At 49.5% G+C, this 20,368-nt stretch overlaps 1 protein-coding gene across 1 annotated transcript in view; it reads right to left on the bottom strand.

Moving 5' to 3' along the window:
• Nucleotides 1-20,368, bottom strand: part of LOC125625464 (uncharacterized) — a 49,836-nt gene that overhangs the window by 27,640 nt on the left and 1,828 nt on the right. The window contains exons 4-26 of the mRNA XM_075122202.1: nucleotides 19,738-19,858; nucleotides 19,090-19,307; nucleotides 18,092-18,343; nucleotides 17,529-17,720; nucleotides 16,134-16,358; nucleotides 15,326-15,475; nucleotides 15,048-15,151; nucleotides 14,226-14,443; nucleotides 12,203-12,423; nucleotides 11,758-11,904; nucleotides 10,768-10,932; nucleotides 10,177-10,328; nucleotides 9,705-9,873; nucleotides 8,746-8,854; nucleotides 7,446-7,591; nucleotides 6,380-6,505; nucleotides 5,265-5,444; nucleotides 4,834-5,058; nucleotides 3,993-4,119; nucleotides 2,840-3,039; nucleotides 2,189-2,401; nucleotides 1,271-1,416; nucleotides 602-729 (exon numbers count right to left, since the gene is read on the bottom strand). Coding sequence (XP_074978303.1) covers nucleotides 602-729; nucleotides 1,271-1,416; nucleotides 2,189-2,401; nucleotides 2,840-3,039; nucleotides 3,993-4,119; nucleotides 4,834-5,058; nucleotides 5,265-5,444; nucleotides 6,380-6,505; nucleotides 7,446-7,591; nucleotides 8,746-8,854; nucleotides 9,705-9,873; nucleotides 10,177-10,328; nucleotides 10,768-10,932; nucleotides 11,758-11,904; nucleotides 12,203-12,423; nucleotides 14,226-14,443; nucleotides 15,048-15,151; nucleotides 15,326-15,475; nucleotides 16,134-16,358; nucleotides 17,529-17,720; nucleotides 18,092-18,343; nucleotides 19,090-19,307; nucleotides 19,738-19,858 — 3,934 coding nt within the window. The remainder of the gene's footprint in view (nucleotides 1-601; nucleotides 730-1,270; nucleotides 1,417-2,188; nucleotides 2,402-2,839; nucleotides 3,040-3,992; nucleotides 4,120-4,833; nucleotides 5,059-5,264; nucleotides 5,445-6,379; nucleotides 6,506-7,445; nucleotides 7,592-8,745; nucleotides 8,855-9,704; nucleotides 9,874-10,176; nucleotides 10,329-10,767; nucleotides 10,933-11,757; nucleotides 11,905-12,202; nucleotides 12,424-14,225; nucleotides 14,444-15,047; nucleotides 15,152-15,325; nucleotides 15,476-16,133; nucleotides 16,359-17,528; nucleotides 17,721-18,091; nucleotides 18,344-19,089; nucleotides 19,308-19,737; nucleotides 19,859-20,368) is intronic.

Raw genomic sequence — 20,368 nt, 5'->3', positions numbered from 1 at the left:
TCAAAAGTGACCAAAGATTTTCAGAGCTCAACTTAAGACAGCTCAAAGTGCTGCTCACTCGCCCCCTGAAGATCAGGGCCCTTTCAGAGGTCTCTAGTTGGGCACCCATATTATTAGTTACTTTTGAAAATGTGAATGCCTTGTATTTATGGTTCTTCATTTAGCAGAGTGAAGTCAGTGTTAGTGAATGGAGCTGGAGACCCAAGGCCAATATTTAGCCACAGAAAAAGTCCTGCAAAGGGAAAGTTTTTATACCCATTCAGCCCTGCCATGGAGAGACACTGCCCCCATCTCCCCAGCCCCCTCTAGGGTGGGACTGATTGGAGTTCACTCTCCATGATCCATTCAACAATTGGGCCCACTACTGAACTTTCCTACAAAGAGGCCAGCTGTGATGTGGGCTCTTCTACAGTTAGGAAATGGGCTGAGGACATCACCTTGTTTCACACAGCCCACACAAGAGTCACACCACTTTCATCCACAACTAATCTGGGACAGATTCAAACTATGAACTGAGTGTGAAGTAACTGGCTACATAAGCCATCACCGATATTCTGAGCTAGCCAGAGTTTTCATAATAGGAAGGTGGAGTGAGACTTACATGCCCAACTCTGCACTGAGTTCTCCGCCCAGCATACCACAGAAGGGAGAGCAGTCATATAGTTCGGGGGAAATGCATTTGCGTGTGGATGCCAGACGGACTTCCCCAGGAGCACAGCGCTCCTCCACCTGCAACAACAACATGAGCACACACATGTGAGATAGGGTCAAGCAGTTACACCATGGCCATGGCACCATTTGAACTGTCTCCACCCCATCCAACAGCCAAACTCCAGCATTGGAAGGGTAACCTCTTACCCAGTTAACACTGTTACAAAAAACACTGGTCAGAACACAGGGAGGAAGAATAAGAACGATTTCACTTCCATTACAGTTCTCCGACCAGCTGTAATTGAAAGGTGCCATAATGACAACACCAGAGACATAAGTCCCACAGATCTGGCCTCTGTTACCATAATACATAAGCACCTCACAACACCCTGGGAAGGGAGAGAAGTATTATCCCCATTTCACAGAGTGGAAAGTGAGGCACAGAGAGACTTGTCCAGGGTCACAGAGGGATTTTGTGGCAGAGCAGGGAATTGATCCCAGACTGTTGAGTCCCAAGTTTGTGTTCTAACCACTGCACCATCCTCCCATGTGTTACATTACCCATCCCCTGAGCCATTCAGTTTCAGTGGGCACAAGGGCTGTGCTGCAGCAATCTTACCTGAGGCTGGCAGTCTTGGTCACTGTTGGTGTCAGAATTTTTCTTGCCTCTCTCATCATAGTAAACGTACCCTGCTTGGCAGACACAAGAGCCATCTGACTCCTGAAAAGCCCGGTTCAGCCCATGGCAGCTACAGCTGCTAGCCCCTTTGGAGACAGCAGCAACAGTGTCATGGAATTAGGTTTCAAATCAATGGAAGGGAGCATCTTTTGTGGAACAAACTGTGCCCACAAAAAGGGAACTCTTCCCATGTCATCTGTTCCCCATGGCTTCATGCCATATCTGTGATGTTATTGACATGCCCAAGTGCGCAGTCACTTTATCCTTGGAAGGCTGATACAGCTATGTGGCGGGGGGTGGAGGGACAGCTTGATTCAGCTGCCATATGCAGTCTCAACTCCATCATCAGAAAAGTTCTTGTGGCAGGATCGTTTGCACTGAGCGGCAGGAGGGGCCCAGTTGGGGGTTTTCAGAAGTGACAGATAGACAAGCCCTCTTTTAACTTGTCGATTGAACCATCTGGGTCAGGATGGGGCCAGCTGAGGGCTCTGTGGATCGCCGGTCCCACCCCACTAGGGGTGACTTGAAATGCTAGAGTTATGCCGCACGGCAGACCCCAGACTGTTATCTATTCTTCCCTCCCACTTGTACCCCATGGGACTAAATCCCCTCAGCTTCCACAGTTTGTGTGGGGCAGGAGGCAGGTTTGAAGGCCGTGCACTCAGTCTCAGCTGGAGGACAGACCAGGGGGCCATTGGGGATGGGAGGCAAACACAAAGCATCACAGAGGCCCCAGTTGGCTGTCGTGTTCCTGGTTGAGGAAGTCATTCATAATAAGCACAGAGGCCAACGGTTTGGTGTTTTACCACCACTCTCTAAGCAAGCAAGCCAGCTTCCCCTACACAGGGCGTGACTCACCTGGCTGTGAGAAGGAAGAGCTCCCGCAGGGGAAACACCCTGTCTGAGCATAGAGGTGGTTGAAGGAGCCGGCAGGACAGGCATGGCATTCCTTGGGCTGCTTTGCCAAGCTGCTGTTCCCGTGGGTCCCTGGGGGGCAGGGCATGGGTGCAGGTGCCCGGAGAGGGCAGTAATACCCCCTGGGGCAGGGCTGCTGGAGATAACTTGCACTGCCTGGGGAAAGCAACGGGGGCATTTCAGACACAGAGACTGCTGTCCCCTCCACTGGGGAAACACTGAACAGAATGGGAAGGACCCAGCCCAATGCAATGCTGGAGACAGTCAAGGGGATGAAATTATTCAACTCAGATGGAGCCAGTGGCACCCAGTGTGGTGTATGCGTGAGGCTCTCCATGCCCTGCACAAGTAACTAATGTGCCCAGCTTGCTTAACAAAGGATCCCAGTGGAAACCTGCCATCAGCTCTTTGAAAGATGAGTCTTCCTCTCCTCTGAAAGCCAACAGTGTCACTTGGCAAGTCCTGAGTGCCCTCTAACACCCAGATTCACAGCGGGATCCCTTGTAATATACCAGGCCTCCCACAACCCAGACAGACAGCCATGTCCCCTATATCACCCCAGCTTTCTATTCCATGGAATCCCTGCTCAGTTACCTTGTGGGCAACTGAAGCCTGATGGGCAGGGCTCGCAGGATGGGCTGATGAGGGAGTCACTACGGTAGGTGCCCGGATCGCAAATCCTGCAGCATTTCTCAAAGGAGTCCCTTGGGCCAGTCACATTCAGGGCTGTGTACCCTCCCTTGCAGAGCAGTGGATGGGCACTGCCTGGGGGGCAGTAATAGGGGAACACACACCTAAAGGGAGAGACAAAGGCAGGAAGCAAGGTGAATGGGAAAAGCACTTGGCTGCAACTCCTGGTGGCCAGGCTGGAAGGGAACAAGTCTTCACAGCATCCTAGGATACAGGCAATGAAGAGGAGGAGAGGGAGGAGATAATCCCCTGGGAAGGCAGCAGTTAAATGCCTACCTGGGAGAAGATAATTGCTACATTTTAAGAAAAGTGATAGAATGGAACCTGCTTCAAATGGAGTGAAGTGTCTTTATATAATCAGTGAAAGTCCATTCAAATGCAGTGAAGCTTCTCTCACTACACTATAAACAGAGTTTCACCATAACACAGTTCCCTGAAAGCAGCTGCCAATGCACCTTCAGCTGTCTAAACCCTAGAACTACATGGAGAGTGACGCTTTGCACAGATATATTCAGAATGACCTTCTGCACTAGCAATACTGGACTGGATGTGAAAATAACACATCATACTAAATTTGCAAAAGCACCATTTAAATTGGCACCCTTGGAAATGCTCAGACATTTCTAAGCACACAGTTCTGGATTACAGAGTCATGGCTCATACGCAAACTCTGTTTTGCATGTGTATGCTGATACCATGTAGACATGCAAATCTACATTTTACAGCTTCCCAGAATGAATTTCCAAAACAATGAAAATAAAAATTCAGAGGTTAGCTCAGTGCAAATTTAAAAGGGGTCTCATCAGGCCAAATTCTTTCTCCCTGCCCCATTCCCCTCCCCAACCTCAGGCTGACTGCTACAAATTGAGGATCACCCTAACTGGCCCCAATAGTTTACGTCCTACTATTTCAAAATCTGCGATTGTGACGGAAAATATTTTTGAAACGTTTGCAAAATGCATGAAGGTTGTGACTAAAACCTTCTGATTTTACAGCAGGTGGATTTCAGAGTATACAGAGCTGCTAGGACCCTTCACCAAGAATGCTCCATACTCACAGCTGCTCAGCGGTGTTGTACTTGGATGATCCTTCCGGACAATAATATCCACCTGGACACATGGAAGGGACCCCTGTGTGGAGCCCACAATAGGAGCCACCCCTGCATATGGTTGGATTCACTGAACCTGACGGGGACATAAGAACTGGTGATAATGTGACGTTCCCAGGGAGCAGCAGAAGGAGATGGGGGAGGGGGGATATTTAAACCCTGTGATCATTCAGTGGGCAAGACACGTGGTTAGGATGATGGAGGACAGATCAGCTCAGTGTTTCACGGACGGACATCCTTATGGTGCCCAACCTCATGGCCAGCCAAGGAACCGATGGAGGGATAACACTGAACAAGACGTAAGAGCTCCTAACGTGAATTACCATCAATGGAAAAAATATGCCATTGACAAGAGGTGGGGGGAAATTCTGTGGTCTATAGCGCCAGGGAGGAAAGTACCATCCCTATATGCCCCACCTTGTTCACTGACGGACACAGACCCATTTGCTGGAAATCCATCAACTTGCCTATTGACTTAAACTTTAACACAGAAAGGGACTGGCTCATGTTTGGCTGCTGCAAGGCACCTGCTCTTCTCCAGTCCCAGCTCATTCTACTTGGGTGTCACAATCGCAGCAAAACTCTGGATGGGATTCCAGGGGTGATAACCAGGAAGGGCCTTGGGATGCTCAGCCTGCCCACGATGTCACCTCAGGGTGAGCGGCACCCATGAAGCTCACTGCAGGGAAGCGATCACAGGGTCATCACTGCCTGCTACAATCAGGAGCCATTGTGCTCAGTGTTGTGCTTGGCAAAAAAGGACAAAAAACAAGAAGCCTGGGCATGTCACCTGGTGGGCACTCGTAGCCAGGTTGGCAAAGAGCTCCTTGGACATTGGGCAGCCCCGTCTCTGCTGGGTCCGGGCAATAGCAGCCAGGAGAGCAGGGGTCACACTCTTCCAAAGATGCTGCACCAGGCTGGGTCCTGAAGGTACCAGGTGGGCATAAAAACCTGTCCCCTTTACCTGGGCACCAATATCCGGGGGGGCAGGGGTAGTCCTCAAAACTGGTAAGGCCTGGCGAAGAGACAATGAAAAGAAGGGCTGTGAAGGGAAAGGGTGGCAAGCTGCCCAGGTTCTACCGCCTCCGTGAACATGAGTGGCTCATACAGCAGACCCTGGAATTTCCACCCCCTCCTGTCTCAGGGATTGATCCCACTGCAATGGGAGATTTGCATCTGACTTCAACAGCAGCAATATTTGGCCCTTGGCTGGCAGCTCACCTGGTGTTTGGCAGAGATAACCTGGAGGGCAAGGCTGGCAATCTGCCAGGCTCTGTGCCCCTGGGGCTGGGCGGTAAGTGTGCTCGGGGCATTGCTGAGGTGCCAAGAGAGTGACGGGGTCGGTGAGATTCACGCCGCCACAGAAGTGTCCAGGGGGGCATGGGTAGCTCACTGGATCCCCTGAACAAACAGAAAACAGGAGCATCAGCAGAGGTACTCTCACTCTCAAGCCAGAACCTTCTTCCCAAGCCTCCTGCTGGGCATCTCTCATTGGATCCTATTCAAACACCTACATGGACAGAATCCAGCCACAGACAGCACCCCTCTCTGGAAGACTAGAACTACAGAGCACAGGGGAACTGGAGATTGAATTTGGTTTGGGGCCCTTCTCTAGACCAATGACTCTCAACCTGTCCAGATGACTGTACCCCTTTCTGGAGTCTGGTTTGTCTTGTGTACCCCTAAGTTATCCCTCACTTATATACTGCTTGCTTACAAAATCAGACATAAAAATACAAAAGTGTCACAGCACATTATGACTGAAAAAAATAGCTTACTTTCTCATTTTTACCATATTATTATAAAATAAATCCCTTGGAATATAAATATTGTACTTACATTTCAGTGTATAGTAATATAGAGCAGTATAAACAAGTCATTGTCTCTATGAAATTTTAGTTTGTACTGACTTTGCTAGTGCTTTTTATGTAGCCTGTTGTAAAACTAGGCCAATATCTCGATGAGTTGATGTACCCCCTGGAAGACCTCTGAGTACCCCCAGGGGTATGTGTGCCCCTGGTTGAGAACCACTGCCTAGATTATAAAGCCCTGCTTACATTTACAGAGCTTCAAAAATAATACAAATTAATAGTAATAATAAAAGTATAAGGTGCATAAAGTATGTATTTATTCTTTCCTCTGCAGTATCCAGCACTGGTCACTCACTGATGAAGACAGGGTACCTTACTGGATGGACCATGGATTTGTCCAAGCTTCCTGTGTTTCATTTTCCAGACCCCTACATCAGTACCCACTTGACTGGCTCACTGATCTCACACACACACTTTCCGCTGTGACACATAATCAGTTATTCCCACTGTCTCCCGAATCCCAACCTGCTTTACACCAGTGGCCAGGTGGACAGGGCAGGCAGTCCTCTCTCCGCCTCGCCCCTGGGACAGCTCCAATGGTGTTGGGGGGGCATGGTGTGGGCACCTCGGAGCCTTCCTTGCAGTAGAAACCTAAGGGAGAAACAAAAAAATGTTCTTTCTGATGGGCAAGGTGACTCAGTGGCTATCTCCCTCTGACACTGCATTAGCAGCTGCAGGGCTTTGGGTGAGCTGTTCGCACAAAGAGCCACAACAGTCACATTCAGAGCTTGCCAGGCCAACAATCCAGCACTGTGAATTTGCACCAGCAGACACTGGCATCATTATGTTCCATCAACCACCTCCTGACATTAGCATCACCTGACAAGTCAGAGGAGGGAACTGACAGTGGGCAGAGTCCAGAGCCCCAGGAGTCCCGCTCCAACATAAAGCTAAGGCCAGAGGGCTGGTTATCTCTCCTGGCAGCTGAGTCAGAAGAACCCACACTCTGGGACCCGATCTCCAGCCCAGGGTGGATGGTTTGGGGGTGATAAAGCCAAAACTAACCATGCAAAACACTAATTCAATGTCCCCTTTTGACACCAAGGCATTCCAAGACATAACCAAAGAGCAAAGCATGATGAATTATCACGTAGGAGATCAGAGCTTAGGACTCAAGGCTCTTGTTCTGAATTCAGCACAGAACAGGGACCAGCATGCAGACAGCTTGCTCAGCCCCTTAGGGCAGCACTTATTAGGACAAGAGGCATTGGAGCTGGACTGGGGCTGAGACAGAGTTCAGATGGGCTCTGGGTTTGGGCACCAGGATTGCTTGGATCTGGGATTTTTGGTCAGGTATGTCTTTGTTCAGAAATCAGGGAAATGGAAGGAGCTGATGAGGAGGCACTAATGAATGCAGCACTTTCAATACAGATAAAGATCCCCTTTACTCATCCTAAACTGATGGCACCTTCAAAGCAGGGGTCAGAACAGGTCATGCAGAGATATCAGACACTTGCTCATTCAGAGTCCCTGGCTGGTTAAAACCAGATATCTACTGTACACTTTACATACCACTGTGATTCTCACTCACCTGCTGGGCAGAGACCCGCACGCACTTGCCCCCAGCGGCATTCAGTCAGGGAGCTCCAGGAAAAGTCATGGCCCTGGGGAGTAGACTCAGAACTCCCGGCCTGGCAGAAGTACCCAGCAGCACACTTCCCCTCCAGCCGCCCGCCCCTGGTGTAGAAGAGAGCAGTGGGAATTTACATGGGAAGCTGGTGGAGATGTGCTGAAGGCAAACACTAGCTCATATGTTGGACCCTGCCTGCAACGTACCCATTGCTGGCAAACTGAGGACTTTATAGCCATAAAAGGCGCAGGTGGACTGTGGTACTGGGCCCCCATTTGATAAAGGCAGAAATTAGAGGGGAGGTGGGCTCCTGAGCTGGAATGCTGGCTCAGACACAGGCCCTTTCCGTGACCTTAGACAAGTCACTTCAGGTATAATTGACAAGGACATTCAGTGAGACCCAGGCTCCCAAGTGATAGTCACTTTTCAAAATGGGTCTTAGGCTTCTAAGTTGCTCTGATGCCTTTAAAAACGTTACCTGTCACCTCTCTCTGCCCCAGTCGACCATCCCCTCTATACGATGGGGTGACGATGTTTACTATCCTTGAGAAATGGGCCTGAACTCAAACATGGCAGCCCAAAACTGCCAATGGTTTGCAAAGTTCACTTCTGCCTACAAAATTTGTGCCTGGGGCCCATCGCGATAGACCCCCCCACCATGAGGCTATTGAGCACTAAATAGCTAACGTTCATATAAAGAGTCAGTGAAGTGCTAAGCAGAATCATTTTCACTTGCTTTCTGGGAGCAGAAATAATCTGCAGAAACTACTTTAAGCACTTTTCCATACTCCAAGACTGAATGAAACCAGCAGACTGTCCCAGCTAAGTCCTCAGTTTGCTTGAGGAAAGGCCAAAGGGTGTTCCTGAATTTTCTAGTAATGTCTATCACGACATGATAAATGTCTATAAAATAACAAATAGTCTACAGAAGGGAGACCTGGCGCTTATGGTCTCCCTCTCTTGTAGCACAAGAACAAGGAGAGAGTCTCAGGAAACTGGAGACAGTATCCAAAGCAGGACAGTGCAGAGGCAAAGGTGGAGGGCTCCCTCCACACAGCTCTCAGTGGCACAATCTGGGCTGGAATAAAGGTTTCAGTATGTATACTGGGGTCACTTCACTAACTACTGAAGTACAGCCACCTCTGGGGTGGAACAAAGTAGCTGCTCAACCATGCACAACAATGCAGCCCAACTATTTAGGGCAGGGAGGAAGAATAGCAGCTTCAACTGAAACTACAGAGGCAACAGCCAGAATAAGGACCTGCAGTAGTGACCGGGTGAACAGGACAGACATTCTCTCTCCTCCCTGAGGCCAGTCATGTCTGGAGGGGTGAATGTGCCATCAGGACACGGAGCAGGAACCAGTGTACCTAACACAGAAACATGAGAGTAAATATAAAGCCAGAGAGGGCCTTGAAATGCTTTACAGTACTTCTGTCATGCAGGAAGCCCATTATTTGCAGTAACTATACTCTTTTGAATTGTCCCACGTCTCAGGGTGACAAAACCAGCCACATCACCAGCATGCTGTCACTCACAGGGCATAATTATTCACATGCTCTGTGCTGGCATGGAATTACTCCAGGTTATCAGGGTCTGATCAGTGCAGAGGGCATTGCAGAGCCCTTAAGAGCAAATCTCTGCACCCTGAACTCAAGGCATCACCAAATGAAGAAGGGCTCTGCTTGGTGCCTACCTGTCTGTTCACGCCCCAGGGCAGTTCCCCCATACCTGCTCTCGGCTTGTCGTCTCACACATACTTACACCACTTCTTCTCTCCCCTGTTCCCCGTCCCACCCCAGGTTGGAGGAAGGTATGCACAAGGGGCCTGATTCTTGCCTGCCTGCCACCTGGTCATTCACACTAGTGCGGAGGGAGTGCATTGTGATTGGATAATGTTTTACATCCAGATCACACAGATGTAAATGATTCCACCCGGTACAAGGCAAAAGTAAGTATGGCCCAAGGTTTACTCCACTTCTGCTCCCCCATTCCCCAGCCTTTAGAAGAATCCCTCCTTGTTTGGAGTGAGACGCACTGACATAGGGCCAAAGGGAAGACATATACCCAGCAGAGAAGGGACAAGGAACGGAAGGGGAAGTAGCAGTCGCAGTGTGACGGGGAAGGGCATATACTGGGCACTTGCTATACAGCCAGGCCAGGAGAGCAGTATGAGCTAGTGTGTACTGCTGTGTGTGTGAAGGACTATCCCATACATACCTTCAGGACAGTAGGTGTGTGGAGGGCAGGGTTGGGGGTCTCCTGCAACTGCCTCTTGGCAGTAGAAGCCTGGTTGGCAAGGAATGCAGGACTCAGAACCCCTGTTTGGCTGGTATTCCCCAGTGGGGCATGGGGCTGGGTGGACAGACCCAGAGGAACAGAAGTGACCCTAGGAATCAGAAACAGAAGGAAGAGAAATGCACAGAGATCCAAACAAATTCAGGGTCTGTTTGTAGGGCCAACTACTGGAGCTGCTGAAGCCTGTGGCAAAACTCCTCTTGACTTAACTCCTTTTGACTTAACTTGACTTAACAGAGGCCCGTGGCCTCTGCAGCTTCTCTTCACATGAAAGCTGGAAACTCTTTATCTTAATGTTAACTGGCACTGTTGGCTGTCTCCAGCGGGCAATCCTGGCAGAGGTGCCAAAGACTGAATGGGTATGGAGACTCAACCCCCAGTCAGAGGACAGTACCTTGGGGCAGAGGAATGCGGTGGGGCTGAAGGAGCTGAAGTTTGCTGGGCAGTAGAAACCCGCAGCACAGGGTCCTGTAGGTGAGCTCAGACCGATGCTAGCACAGAAGAATCCAGGATAGCATGGCACACAGCTGTCCTGGGAGGAGCCACCTGGGTTGAGGGGTGGGGAGAGCTAGAGTTACAGGGGAATGCAGATGGGGAGGAAGAGCCCATCTGAATCACAGTAACATCAGTGTTGTATTTGCTATGATAATTGTATTGCAATCAGCTGGCCAGGATGCACACCACTGCCCCCAACTGGCTGGAAACAGAACTGCCCTACTGTGTGTCATAGGCACTACACTGCTGACCACTAAGGGAGAATGTCCCTTAATTCAAGTGACAGGGGCCTGTGCTTTTGTAGCTGACAGGTCTGAGTTGCATCTCTGGTGTTGTCCTGGATTTTCTTAGCGGCCCTGGTGTCCAGCATTGTGACCAGCATAATGTTCCCAGGTAGCTACATATTTGTTACCGTATGCTGTGCAAGTCAAAATTAGGCCCCACTGCTCTGTGGATCCCAGGAGAAATCCATGAGGGGAGCCGCACTCACCTGTGGCATTATTCAGGGTGCCCACTGGGCAGGCGACTGGGAACTGAGTGCCCTCCGGACAGTAGTGTCCAGGTGGACAGGGCCCATTGAGTGGGAGCCTGGGTGTCCTGTGTGGGATGGCATCGGCAGCTCCTCCTGAGCAGTAATATCCAGCTGAACACAGACCTGCCATTGGGAAAAAGAGGCTGCTCAGGGTTCAGCCCATGGCACTTAGTTCCAGCGAGGTCAGGGGAAGAACTACCCCAGCTCCAGAACTAGGAAGCTGGGCCAGGACAAAAGCAGCTTTCTACTGTCTCCTCTACAGATAGCATCCACAAGGGGCTCCCCTATGTACCCACCTCCATCTTCTCACTTCCTGGACCCTTCTATTCTCGCCTGACCTCCCCTCCCCCAGTCTCTACATCCTCCCCTGCAGACATTCACAAAGACGCCCCCAGGCCTTTCTTTCATCTCCTGGTTCCCCTTGTGACAATGTCCTCTGGAATGAGCTCAGTTTTTCCTCTCTTCCTTCATAACTCAAACCTTTGCATCTTGGCATCATCTTAATTGCTCTGTGCTAGAGAGAGAGACAGAGATGAGCTGAGGAGACAGCAGAGAAGGAGAGAGCACTGGGGGGGGCTAGACAGAAAAGAGAGATGGGTAGAAAAGAGTAGTAAAAGAGAGAGAGAGCAGGAAGAAAGGAGAGAGAGAAGGGGGACAAGAAAAGGAATTGGGAGGGGAGCTAAAGGACTCGAGATGACAGATTCAAATCCCTTTACACAAAAACTTGATTAACAGAATGACAGAGCGAGGAAGTGAATGAGAGTAAGAGAGAGGGAGGGGTTTGGAGGGTTCCTTTAACTCTCTTCCTCTGATCTTTTAGGAATCTCCACCACCTCCTGGCCTCATCCAGCTCAGAAATCCCCACTCCCTGCCCTCCCCACATGAAGCAGGTGTAAGCCTCAAGGACCTCCAGTGCCTGGTGGCCCTGGGTCTACCAGGACAACTTACCATCTGGTTCCCAGTTAGCATCCCCTCTGCAGTACCTCCCCACTGGACACAATTTGCATGCAGCGGGGGACAGTGCCCCATTCAGATTGTTCATGGTACCTTCAGGGCATGGCAGGGGCATTGCAGCCTGAGCTGGACAATAATAACCTGTAAATACAAAGAGGTGAATTAGGCACTCCTCATCAGACAAAGCACCTGCCTTGGAAACCTGGCTCCACTGACAGTTAATGGCAAAACTCCCATTATCTTCAAAGCAGCCAGGATTCCACCCCATGAGCCCTGGGCTCATTCACAATATTTACTGCCCTTAAAAGAAAGGAAGGCACTGCTGGATCTGGTGCACGGGGTGGGTGAGCAGCAAAGGGGAGCTGTGTGCATTTCTGTGGGCTCCCCCTCACACACTGCACCTTCCCCTCTTGTTCTGCTGTACAGCTGTCTGCCTTACCTCTGGGGCAGCTGACTGGCTCCACAGTGGCAGCATGTCTGCAGGCCATACCAGCCGGACAAGGGAGGCAGGTGCTTGCTCCAGGCATAGGGCTGAAAGTGCCTGGCTCACAGGGTATCTCCAGTCTGGTGCCAGTGGGACAGTAGAAGCCACTGGGGCATTTGTAACCACGAATCCCATCGGAAGGGCAGGGAGCAGAGTTTCCTTCATGGCAAACATACCTGTGAGTGGGAAGAGAGAATTCAAAGAGCTGAAACATGGGCCTCCAAGCACTGCTCTGATGGAGGAAAGGGAGTGGGGGGCTAGGCACATTTGGGACTTTTTCTTTTCAGTGAAAATGACTGGTAAAGCATCTATTTGTTTCTGCTACTGCAACTGAAGGTATGGCTACACTTGGAGCTGGAGGTATAAATTCCAGCTTGAGCAGACATACCTGCGCTAGCTCTGATCCAGCTAATGTGCTAAAAATATACCTCCAGCACTCAGTGTAGATGTACCGTAGTGCCCACAACATGCCCCCAGTTTTTATTTAAATGAACAGGGCTAAACTGCTCAGCTTCCCTTGTCTTCAGTCAGAGTAAGGGTGCAGCCACTGAGCATCAGGCCATGTTCATTTGGGTCCCTACCTTTGTTTATGTATTACTGAGTCACATTTCTGCTACACTGCTCCACAGAACACCAATTCCAAGCTTGGGCACCCCTAACAACTTCTTTAAGCTACATCTCATAACAGCAAACAGACTACAGTAATTACCTATGGATATCACTGCACCAGTGGTGACATAAATACAACAAGCATTTAATAAGCTCGACCAATTAAATCCTCATTCCCCCACAACCTCTCCCATCTCCCTATGGGCTAAGGCGACCACATGGACCCTGCAGCATGCCCTAAAGGATAACGACCTCAATCCAAAAGGGGACTGACTTCCCAATCTCCCCGAGAGAGGCTGTCCTGCCAGAAGCCGTCTCTCTGATACCAAATGGGGTCCAGCTTCCCCCCATGTGGGTGCTTGTCACCTGATCACGTCACCTCTTAACTTTCTCTTCAATAAACTAAATACATGGAGCATTTTCAGGCCCTCACTGTAAGGGAGGTTTGTGAGATGGATGGACAATGGCCTAAGGGCATTTTTCCATCTGCAAAGTCTTGGATTGTAATGTTGCCTTCTTATTGATTATTGCACCCCCTTGTGGGAGAAGAGTTTAATGCAGGAGGAGAAAGGAAAACAAAAACAAAATGTTCTGTGTTGACAAATGGTACATTCCTTTTGTGATGCCCAAGGAAAGATCTCTGGGCTAAATCATGAGTTTGTAGCAAACTAAACATCTCTGTATTGAATTTAGTGCTGGTGGAAGGCATAAGATTGACAGCCATGGAGACTGAAGGCTTCTGTACCATCTACAGAACAGACAGACCAAGTGCAGGCTTCATAACTGACCTGAAAGGACTAGCACCCCTCCAGGAGTGAGAAAAGTATGGTCTCTGGGGTTCTGTTAATCCTTGACATCTGTTTGGAGATTGTCAACAAGAGGGCCAGTTGTGTCACTGGGCTGGACTTTCTGTGGCCCTGCATCTTGTGCAGTCATTTACACCAGTGCAAAGAAGGCTACCAAATGAACCAGGTGTTGTGTGGTTGCAAGTTACACCCAGCTGGTATAAACGATTACACACAAGGTGCAGGACAACAGAGATTCAGACCCAATCTGTGGTTTGAACTCTTGTGGTTTGAACTCCTGTCCCAGCAGAACCGGAATGTTATCACAAATGCGTTTTGCATAGGTCTGTGAATAGCCACCTGATGGCAACGATATTTGATGAGCATCAATTTGGGCTGGATTCTAACTGGTGACCTAGGAGGCAAAAGCTCTATATCCTGTTACCAATCTACGGGGTCCTCTCAGTCCTGTGCCCCTATTTGTCAATGATGACATGTGACTGGGTTCCCCAATGTTACTTCCAAAGGAGGCCTGCAGGTCTTGGTTTGTCAATATGAGAAGGAGAATGACCACATTGCCACACCCCGCATGACACGGCGCTGTCTGGGACAGATCAGACAATCCCGCCTGGCCGCAGTACTGTCCCGCTGGGCAGGGCTGGCATTGCTTCTCTGCTCCCAGGCCCAGGGAGGGGGAGTAGGATCCAGGAGGGCAGGGCATAGGATGGCTTGTGCCGCTGGGGCAGAAATGCCCAGGGGGGCAGATGTCATTTCCAGGCAGAGGTAGGCCAGCAGATTCCACCTGTGAAACAAAAAATAGAGAAAAAGAGAGGAAGAGAAAATTAACACATAGGAAACATGGCTTTCCCAGGTCGTGCTGCAGAAAGACTGGAAAGCATGGATGTGAGCTGAGTGTTGCAGGTCTGCTCCCTCTGGAGCTCTCAATGCAGGACTGGACTGGCTTAAAAGCGGCCCCTGGCATGTTGGTTGGTCCAATGTTGGCCAACATTTGTGCCATGACTTAGCCAGTGGGTTTCTAGGCAGCACAGCACCCAGGTGAGAGGTGCAGGAATAAAGACATGGCAGGGACTGATTCCAAGGCATCATCACATCTCAGCAGCAAGGCCACCGCCTACTCTTCTCAGCATTTATCAGGAGTGGAGCTGCCTCCCAATACCAAGGAGCTCACCCGCAGCATGTGAAACATCACAGTACTCTGCTGGAACGATCCCAAACACTGCAGCTTCCATTGGCATTACTGGAGTGTTGGGGAGTGATTACTCTAGAACATTATAGTGTTATCATTAGTAATAGGATAGAAGCCCTTACTCCCTAGTTCAAACCCAAGATCACTGCATTGGGGATGCCATCGTGGGCAGCCAAGCCATAGCCTGGCATTCATTCACCTTGTGTCTGATGGGGGCTGGGTGGATGGCTCCCCAGGTGCAGTAATAGCCCGAGTGGCAGAGCCCCGATGGCTGGGACAGTGCTGTAGATGAGCAATACATGCCTGAAATGAGCAGAAAAGAAATCCAAAGTGAGGGGGGGTCTCCAGAGCTCCTCTATGTTGTATCTGCTGAGAAAGTCAGCAGGGAGTAACTGAAGGCAGAACTTGACCTTTCATCTTTCCCCAGAGTCTTCCCTCAGATGCTCTACAGATTACTTGTGCCAGACCTTTACTTACTTGGTGGGCAGGGCTCACAGTCAGATTCACCAGTGGCACCAGTCTTGGGTCCAAATGTACCCCTGGGACATGGATGTTCTGTACCAAAGCTGGTGCCGGGTGGACAGAAGTACCCTTCAGGGCACAGCCTGGGTGTCTGTATCCCAGAACCTAGAACACAAAGAATGGCAACTTGCTCTGGAGATTTCATGATTGCTTTTCTTGTGACTAGGGAGTTTTTATGTGTTGACCCTAAACTCCTACCAGAACATTAAGCCTTTCTTGACCCACTGCTGGCTCAGCTAAATGCAGGATGTCTCAGCTCTAGTCCTAAATTCACTGAGCATTATGTAGAGGATGCCACCTTCCTCCCAAGACTGGGCAGAGTCAGGGCAATGCGTGAAATGCTCATTGTAAGTAAATCTTGCTGAGTGCTTTGGATTCTGTGAATCGAAGGTGCTACAGGAATGTCCATCATCATTATTACGTTGCTATATTTGACTGGCTGCAAAGCTTCATGGCTTGAGGATGGCAGAAATGTCTAGCGTTGTCCCACCCCTACTGGCCTGCTGCTTGACACTCTGACAGGTGTATTTCTCCTTCACCCAGTGGCGGAACTGACCTGCCACCCTTCCCCTCTATACCAATGCATTTTGTGCCCACCTGGCAGAGGCCTACTGAAGTGAATAAGGACACTCTGAAGTCAATGGGAATTGCACCTGTGTGTCTCGGAGAACTTGCCCCATTGTGCTTAACCGGAAGACACTGTTCTCAGCCTTCCCTCAGCAACAGACTTAAAAAAACACAGCCCTCCCCAGAACCCCCTCACTTTTGCTGGATGGTTCACAGAAGAATCCTGCTGGGCAGATGTCACATGATTCTTTCCCTTCCTGTGTCTGGTGGGTCCCCTTCTCACAGGCCATGGGAATGGAAGATCCTGCAGGGCAGGAGAAGCCCCGGGGGCAGCGATAGGAGAGAGGAGTGGCTGAGGTCTGGCCTGGTGGGCAGTAGTAACCAGCAGAGCACAGTCCCTCTGCAGCAGTTTTTCCTAGCCCTGCAGTTATGGAGGAAGAAGAGCCTTTTGGTTCCCATCCTATCGCTCTGGTGCCTGACCTCAACACATGCCCAGTTCAAATCAGGCAACAAATGTTCTCCACAGTGAAAATCCAGCCTCAGAAAGTCAGACGCTTATTACTGCATCACCCAGGCAAGCCAGTTACTGCACCAATCAAAGCAGAGCTTTGCTATGCTGTAGCTGTCCTGGGGAAGCATGGGGTTCTGGTTACAGCTTTGAGTTGGGATCAAGGAAGTCTGAGTTTCATTTCCTTCTCTCCCACAAATTTCTTGTGTGAACTTGGGCAAGCCACTTCACCCCTGGTTCCCTATCTGTAAAATGAGGACAGTAATCCTTCTCTATCTTGAGGCCAGGTGCAGGAGGGCAAGTGAGTTAATGCGTGTGAGGTGCTCAGATATTACAGTGATAGGGGACAAATAAATGCCTGGGTAGACAGACAGAAGGCGCAGACCACACAAACAGTAGTAGCTATCTCAGAGCAGTAATATGATCCTTCACTTACAGTAGCTCATGGCTGCTAACCAGTGTCAAATACCTGCCTGCCAGGCTATTTCTTGTCCCTGGATTATGAGGGAGACATCTCTGGCACTGAGATCATACAGTGCCTTTGTCTTTCTGTTGGATCTTTATTTATGATATTGAGGAAGTCCTATGCTACCTCACTCTCCTGAGCCACACCAGATATTTCATTCATGACTCTGGCACTGAGTATGTGAGCAACGTGGTAACAAGTGTCAGCCGCTTTTTAAGGGTTTAAACCCCAAGGGGGCCGAGGAAGTGTGACAGGCCCAAAGTGGTAGTAAAGAGAAACTGGATGAAGCTGAACCAAGGAAACCATTGTCATACCAAGAAACCCTTCTGAATGGTGAAATGTCTGAGCCTGGAAGAGGCACCCAAGGGAAGTGTTGGAAGACACATCACTTGAGACATGTAAAACTAGGCCGGACAAATACCCTATAGGAAACCACCCCGCACTGGCCAAAGGAATTGGGCTATTGATCTAATGTGATTATCTGCAGTTATAACAGGTTAGATCCTGGAATGTCTGTCAAGACAATTCTGCAGGCTGGGAAGAGCATCTACTCCCACTTGTCTGCTACTCCACCTCCTCCTCCCCAAACATCAAACAACACTGATGAAGACTCATACCACTGCAGAAATATCCAGCTGGGCAGGGCTGACAGTCTGTTAAGTGCCATTTCCCACTGTGTGGGTTGAGGCTTCCAGCACCACATGGGATTGGGGACTCAGTGCCCTTGGGGCAGTAGGATCCAGGTGGACAGTGTTTCTGGTCTGGCCGTGTGGATTCCATATCACAGTAATACCCAGCATAACAGGTTCCTGCAAAGCAGAGAATTTCAGGAAAAAGACTAAGAAACATGAATCTCAGAACTGTCAGTGCGTTGGTGGCTTAGCTGGTCTTGTCTAGAGGGTTTTGGTCTCGAAATCCAGCTCTTAAATTCACAAGGATTTGTGAGATTTCTGTCTCTTCCAGCTTTTAGTCTGGCTGGGGATCTTCCAACTTTAGTTCCAATTCAATCCAAGCTGGAACAGGATTCAGAACATGACCCTTCCCAGCATGCTGGTGTCCTACAAATCGTAATGGGCCAGATCCAACCCTAGGTTAGCTACCGATTGGTGATGCTGTGGAATAAAAACAACGGCATGAATCTCATACATACACATACAGATCCATGATGTATACTACTCACCTGAAACGCTGGCCAACCCTTCTCCTTGGCAGAACTTCCCCCCAGGGCAGGGCAGACAAGCATTGTGGGATGCCATCCCAGACTGGGGTAGAAAGGTGCCAGTGGGACAAGGCACTGGGCTGCTGCTACCCAGTGGGCAGAAGTGTCCTGCTGGGCACAAGTCTCCAGTTTCATCGTTAACAGGATTAGGTACACGTGCTTTCAAAATGCAGTAATACCTGGGCAAACAAGGACCACTCGGGATCAAGAGGCCTGGTGAGGAGGAGGACAAAAACAAAAAACAGAGGCGTTATGTAGTTCACAGGTTTAGGGCTGCAAAAACTGGCAAAGCCATGGCATCTAGATTAATTTAATGTCTAATGCCCCATACAGTGCTCTCCTGCTCCTGCACCACACTGTGATTTATCCACAGAGGCATTTAGAGATGGGGCTAATGAAGAACCTGACATCCACCTGACCAAGGAGAAAGAATACAGGATAAATTAATCCCAGACCCAAACCAACTCTGGTTCAGGATTTGTAATCCTTCACCAACTGGGTCTGGCCAAACCAAAACCATCTTTGTCTTTGCCCATCTCTATTTATCTAGCGGAGATGAAGGTTTAGAATGACATTGGAATCTTCTATATCTAGACCACTTTTCATCTCCAAAAATCCCGCAAAAGACTGTGCAGGTATGGCTTCACCCACTGCTGAAATGTGGCCACTTCTGGGGTGAAGCACAACAGCTGTTTACCAGGACATAGTATCACCACACAACAGTGCAGGAGAGGGACTAAAGAAGGATAAGTATATTCAATGGGAAAACAGGTATCCCAGTTCAAACAAGCTAATCAGGGGTTAGTTTCTAAGGCCATATTCCCTGTTGGGGTTTCTCTCTCATGCATGAAATCAAGACCTACTGTCTTCATGCCAAGTTCAGTTGGACCCTCCAAGAAAAAATGCAGGATTTTCCCAGCCTGAACAGGGAAGATAATCTCCACCTGTCTGCTCCTTACCTGCATCTGCACAGAATTTCCCCCCAGGGCAAGCCCTGCAGTCCTTGGAACTGCTCAGCCCAGTCTGGTTACTGAAGGTGCCCTCAGGGCATGGGTACTGCTTGGCAGCTTTAGTTCCTGAGAGGCAGTAGTACCCAGCCGGGCAATCTGCTGGCTTGATCGCTCCATGTGAAAAGGTCTCCTTGTGATCTTGGATTTGGACTTCTGGGTCACAGAACCTACCAATAAAAGGCCAATTAAATGGAATTAACCTGTCACAGCCCACAATTCTGCCAGGATAAAGAAGGGTCATTCTCCATGCAACAGCCGTAGCCTGTGACTGCAAGACAAGGCAATGTGGAATGCCCTTCAGGAAACAAATGAGGACTCAGATGAAGCCTTTCTGTGGGAAGCTGTTATCTTTGGGACCATTTTGCACCTCCCTGGAGACAAGTCTACAGGATGACAACTCTGTGATGAAGGGCTTATAATACAGAAATTGATATAATGAGAAGGAAGGAGATACAAGGACACGATCAAGGAGACCAGCCATGTATATCAAAGGATATAACAGAATAGCCCAAGGCAAATCATCAAGAGGGGAATTCATATGTTAATTCCCAGTAGAAGAACCAGGATACTGGAGCAGGCTAAATGCATTCCACTTACTTTCCTGCTGGGCATGTCTTGCACCGGCTTTGACCAGTCTGGTCCTGGTATTTCCCAGAAGGACAGGTTTTGGGCTCTGGACTGCCTGTGGGGCAATAGTGACCAACAGGACATATATAATCTAGGAATAAGAGAATGGATTGGATTAATGCTGAGACTGTGCATAACTCCTGTGTGCTGCTGCATAGGGCTGTAATGGCCAGCCGTAGTAAGGGACAGTGTCAAAGGGAAAGAACTCGCAGATTTAATATGGTGAACGTTTCATAAAGAACTGAAGAGAAATGGGTATGTTAACAGCTTTATCAGACACATCCAACCAGGCTGGAGGCCTACAAGGGGCTCACTAAGGAACAGCTTCAACGGCCATTGAAATTCTTCCTCTGACTTCACTGGGGATAGAGTATACCCTAAAGCTCCCGAAGCCAAGTCCTGACCCACAATGGGCCTTATGAAAAACTTAGATAGGTTCTTCAGGGATTTCCTCTTTCATTTGTTCCAGTCCATGGACACAAAGGGATAATCTTTGCATAATTATAGCCACAGGTAGGGTAAGCTCTTTGAGGGGTCAGGACTTTGTCTTTGTTCTGTGTTTGTCCAGCACGTAGCACAAAGGGGTCCTGGTCCGCAACTG

This window comes from Caretta caretta, chromosome 22 (genome assembly GCF_965140235.1).
Source record: "Caretta caretta isolate rCarCar2 chromosome 22, rCarCar1.hap1, whole genome shotgun sequence".
NCBI classification, from domain to species: Eukaryota; Metazoa; Chordata; order Testudines; family Cheloniidae; genus Caretta; species Caretta caretta.
The sequence above is the reverse complement of the archived record's forward strand: the minus strand, read 5'-3'. Positions and strand labels throughout refer to the sequence as shown.